At 49.7% G+C, this 2,480-nt stretch overlaps 1 protein-coding gene across 1 annotated transcript in view; it reads left to right on the top strand.

Moving 5' to 3' along the window:
- Positions 1 to 2,480, top strand: part of WASF2 (WASP family member 2) — a 13,068-nt gene that overhangs the window by 9,301 nt on the left and 1,287 nt on the right. The window contains exons 6-7 of the mRNA XM_029086840.1: positions 176 to 331; positions 2,345 to 2,472. Coding sequence (XP_028942673.1) covers positions 176 to 331; positions 2,345 to 2,472 — 284 coding nt within the window. The remainder of the gene's footprint in view (positions 1 to 175; positions 332 to 2,344; positions 2,473 to 2,480) is intronic.

Here is a 2,480-nt window from a genome sequence, read left to right as displayed (position 1 = left end):
CTAAATCTTGCAGGTTGATCCATCCCCTTAGTTAATATCACTGGTGGTTGAACTGCTGCACAGTTGTTTGTTGTAACCCTTCCAGGAGGCAAAGCTCTTGTGAGTTGTGGGGGGAATGAGCTTTAGCCATTGCCTTGAGCTCTTTAACTGAGTGGCTTGTCTTGCTTTCACTCAGGTACCCCTCTAACATGGTGTATCAGAACGGCAGCATCGGCTCAAACGAAAGCATGGACGTGAACTGCTACCCGCCACCGCCGCAGACTGACTCCATTGTGCCACCACCTCCTTCATTCCCAGATGACAGCCTGCCTCCACCCCCGGTGGAATTTAGGTAAGCCTACGGGATCCCTTCTGTCACCAAGGAGTAGTAGGTGGTGTAAAAGGATGACATGAGACGGACTGAGATAGTTCAGCATAACTTCCTAACGGGTGTTGTATGGGAACCAGAATGCTCCTGTCTGGAGGGGATGTGCAACTGCAGGCAGGGACGGAGTCACAGGCAGCACAGCTCTCCAGAAATCCCAACTGCCATCGCTGGTCCCATACAGAAGGAGAGAATGGGTCATGAGGATGGAGCCAGGCTCTTCCCCAGTGGCAGGACAAGGGGCAATGGGTGTGAGCGGGAACACAGGAGGTTCTGCTTCAACTTGAGAAGAAACTTCTTTCCAGTGAGGGTGCCAGAGCCCTGGGACAGGCTGCCCAGGGAGGGTGTGGAGTCTCCTTCTCTGGAGACATTCAAGACCCACCTGGACGCCTTCCTGTGTGATCTCATTTAGGTTCCTGCTCCGGCAGGGGGATTGGACTGGATGATCTTTGGAGGTCCCTTCCAATCCCTGACATTCTGTGATTCTGTGAGAGCTAGAGCAGACTAATTACACTTTGTAAAGAGTGGGGTCCTAATTAAGGATTTAGCTCTGTTGCCTGGGTTTTCCAGTGCAGTTTTTCCAGAGTGTGTAGACTTATGTTCCCGATGGAGCTTTGCAAAGAGCAACTTCTTTTGCCTCTGTTTTTTGTGACCATTTGTCCTGTGATCTCTGAGAAACGCACGACGCGTGCGCTGAAGATGTAGATGTAGTTAAATTTAAGGGACTTGAGCACACCAGCTGACTTCTTCTCAGAGACTTCGGTGCAAGTTCAAAGCATCTGCTTTGTGTTGGATGAAATGGTGACTTCTGGTCACCTCCAGAGATGAGAATTATGGTCCAGCAGTGGCTCAAGATACAAAGGTTGAAACACAGGAGTAGCTTTTTAAGGCAATAAAACAGAGTCAAGAGTAACAGGGGAAAGTATGTCTGATAGATGGGACTGCGTTTAGCTTGTCTCCATCTTATCCAAAGGCAGCAACGCTGCGGAAAAGGCTCTTCTGATGTGTCAGAGAGACCAAGCACTCCACTCTGCAGCGTGTTCCTCTAGGGCAGAGCAGAAACGAGCTTTCAGATGAAGCTTACTCTGCCTTATGCAGTTACTTAGATCTCTGCCTAGCCACGGAGATCTCCCCTCTCTGGTTTTGTTTTGGTGGTTGCTTTTAAAGAACCCTGGGAGCTAGGTTTGATCTCCAGTAGTCTGTCTTGGATCAGCACTCTGCACTGTTTTAAAAACTATGTCATTTTTGTGGCAAATATACCTTATTTTTCTGTTCTACCATGGAAGGAGATGTCAGTTTAGGGCTTCCTTTCCACGTACCTAGGATACTACAGTATTTTGGGTTTTGGTGTAACACAGCTTCCATAAATGGGAGATTCAGTCCCTCGTGAATCAGTGTTTTCTGTAAGAGCACATTGGGTTGCCATGTCTTTCTCTTCGCTCCCCATGGTGAGCTATGAGACATGGCTGCTGCACTCCAGCTCTGAGCCATGGAATCCAGTGAAGAGATCTGTTCCTAGCAGGTGTTCAGAGCATATGCTTTCCTGGCACACCCACCAGTCCTTGTGTGATTTATCATAGTAGACATCCCTGCTTTTGGCGTGTTGTAAGTCTGACCTCAGCATGGAGGGGTGGTGGTTTGCGTTGCTGCAGGAGATCTGAAGCCAGGAGGCTGCCCAGACTTGATGCCTGGTCTCTGGCAGGGAGGTGAGATGGCTCACGTTCTTGTCAGCCTGGGAGATGGGAGGGGTGATAGCATTTCTGCTGGTCCTAAGAAGCTTTCCTTTGTTCTGGTGGGGTAGGCCAACAGAAACACTGCGAGGGAACTCAAACCAAAGAGTGAGTTCTCATGGAAACACCAGTTAGATTTTCATCTGGACTGCAACAAACACACGTGATTTGCGTTAGCATGGAGACTGCACAGTCTAATCTGGCCTCACATGTCATAGCTTTATTTCTCTCTCTCCTTCTGTTGCAACAGCTATCCTGTAGACAACCAAAGAGGTTCTGGTTCTGGAGGGACCAAACGATCCAGCCTGGTTAGCCCGAGTCACCCACCACCAGCTCCTCCCATCGGATCCCCCTCAGCGGCTAGACCGGGCTTTGCTCCCCCTCCG

Source organism: Antrostomus carolinensis, unplaced genomic scaffold (assembly GCF_000700745.2).
Source record: "Antrostomus carolinensis isolate BGI_N321 unplaced genomic scaffold, ASM70074v2 scaffold14059, whole genome shotgun sequence".
In the NCBI taxonomy this organism is placed as follows: Eukaryota; Metazoa; Chordata; class Aves; order Caprimulgiformes; family Caprimulgidae; genus Antrostomus; species Antrostomus carolinensis.
Note: the sequence above shows the minus strand (reverse complement) of the source record. Positions and strands in the feature narration are given on the sequence as shown.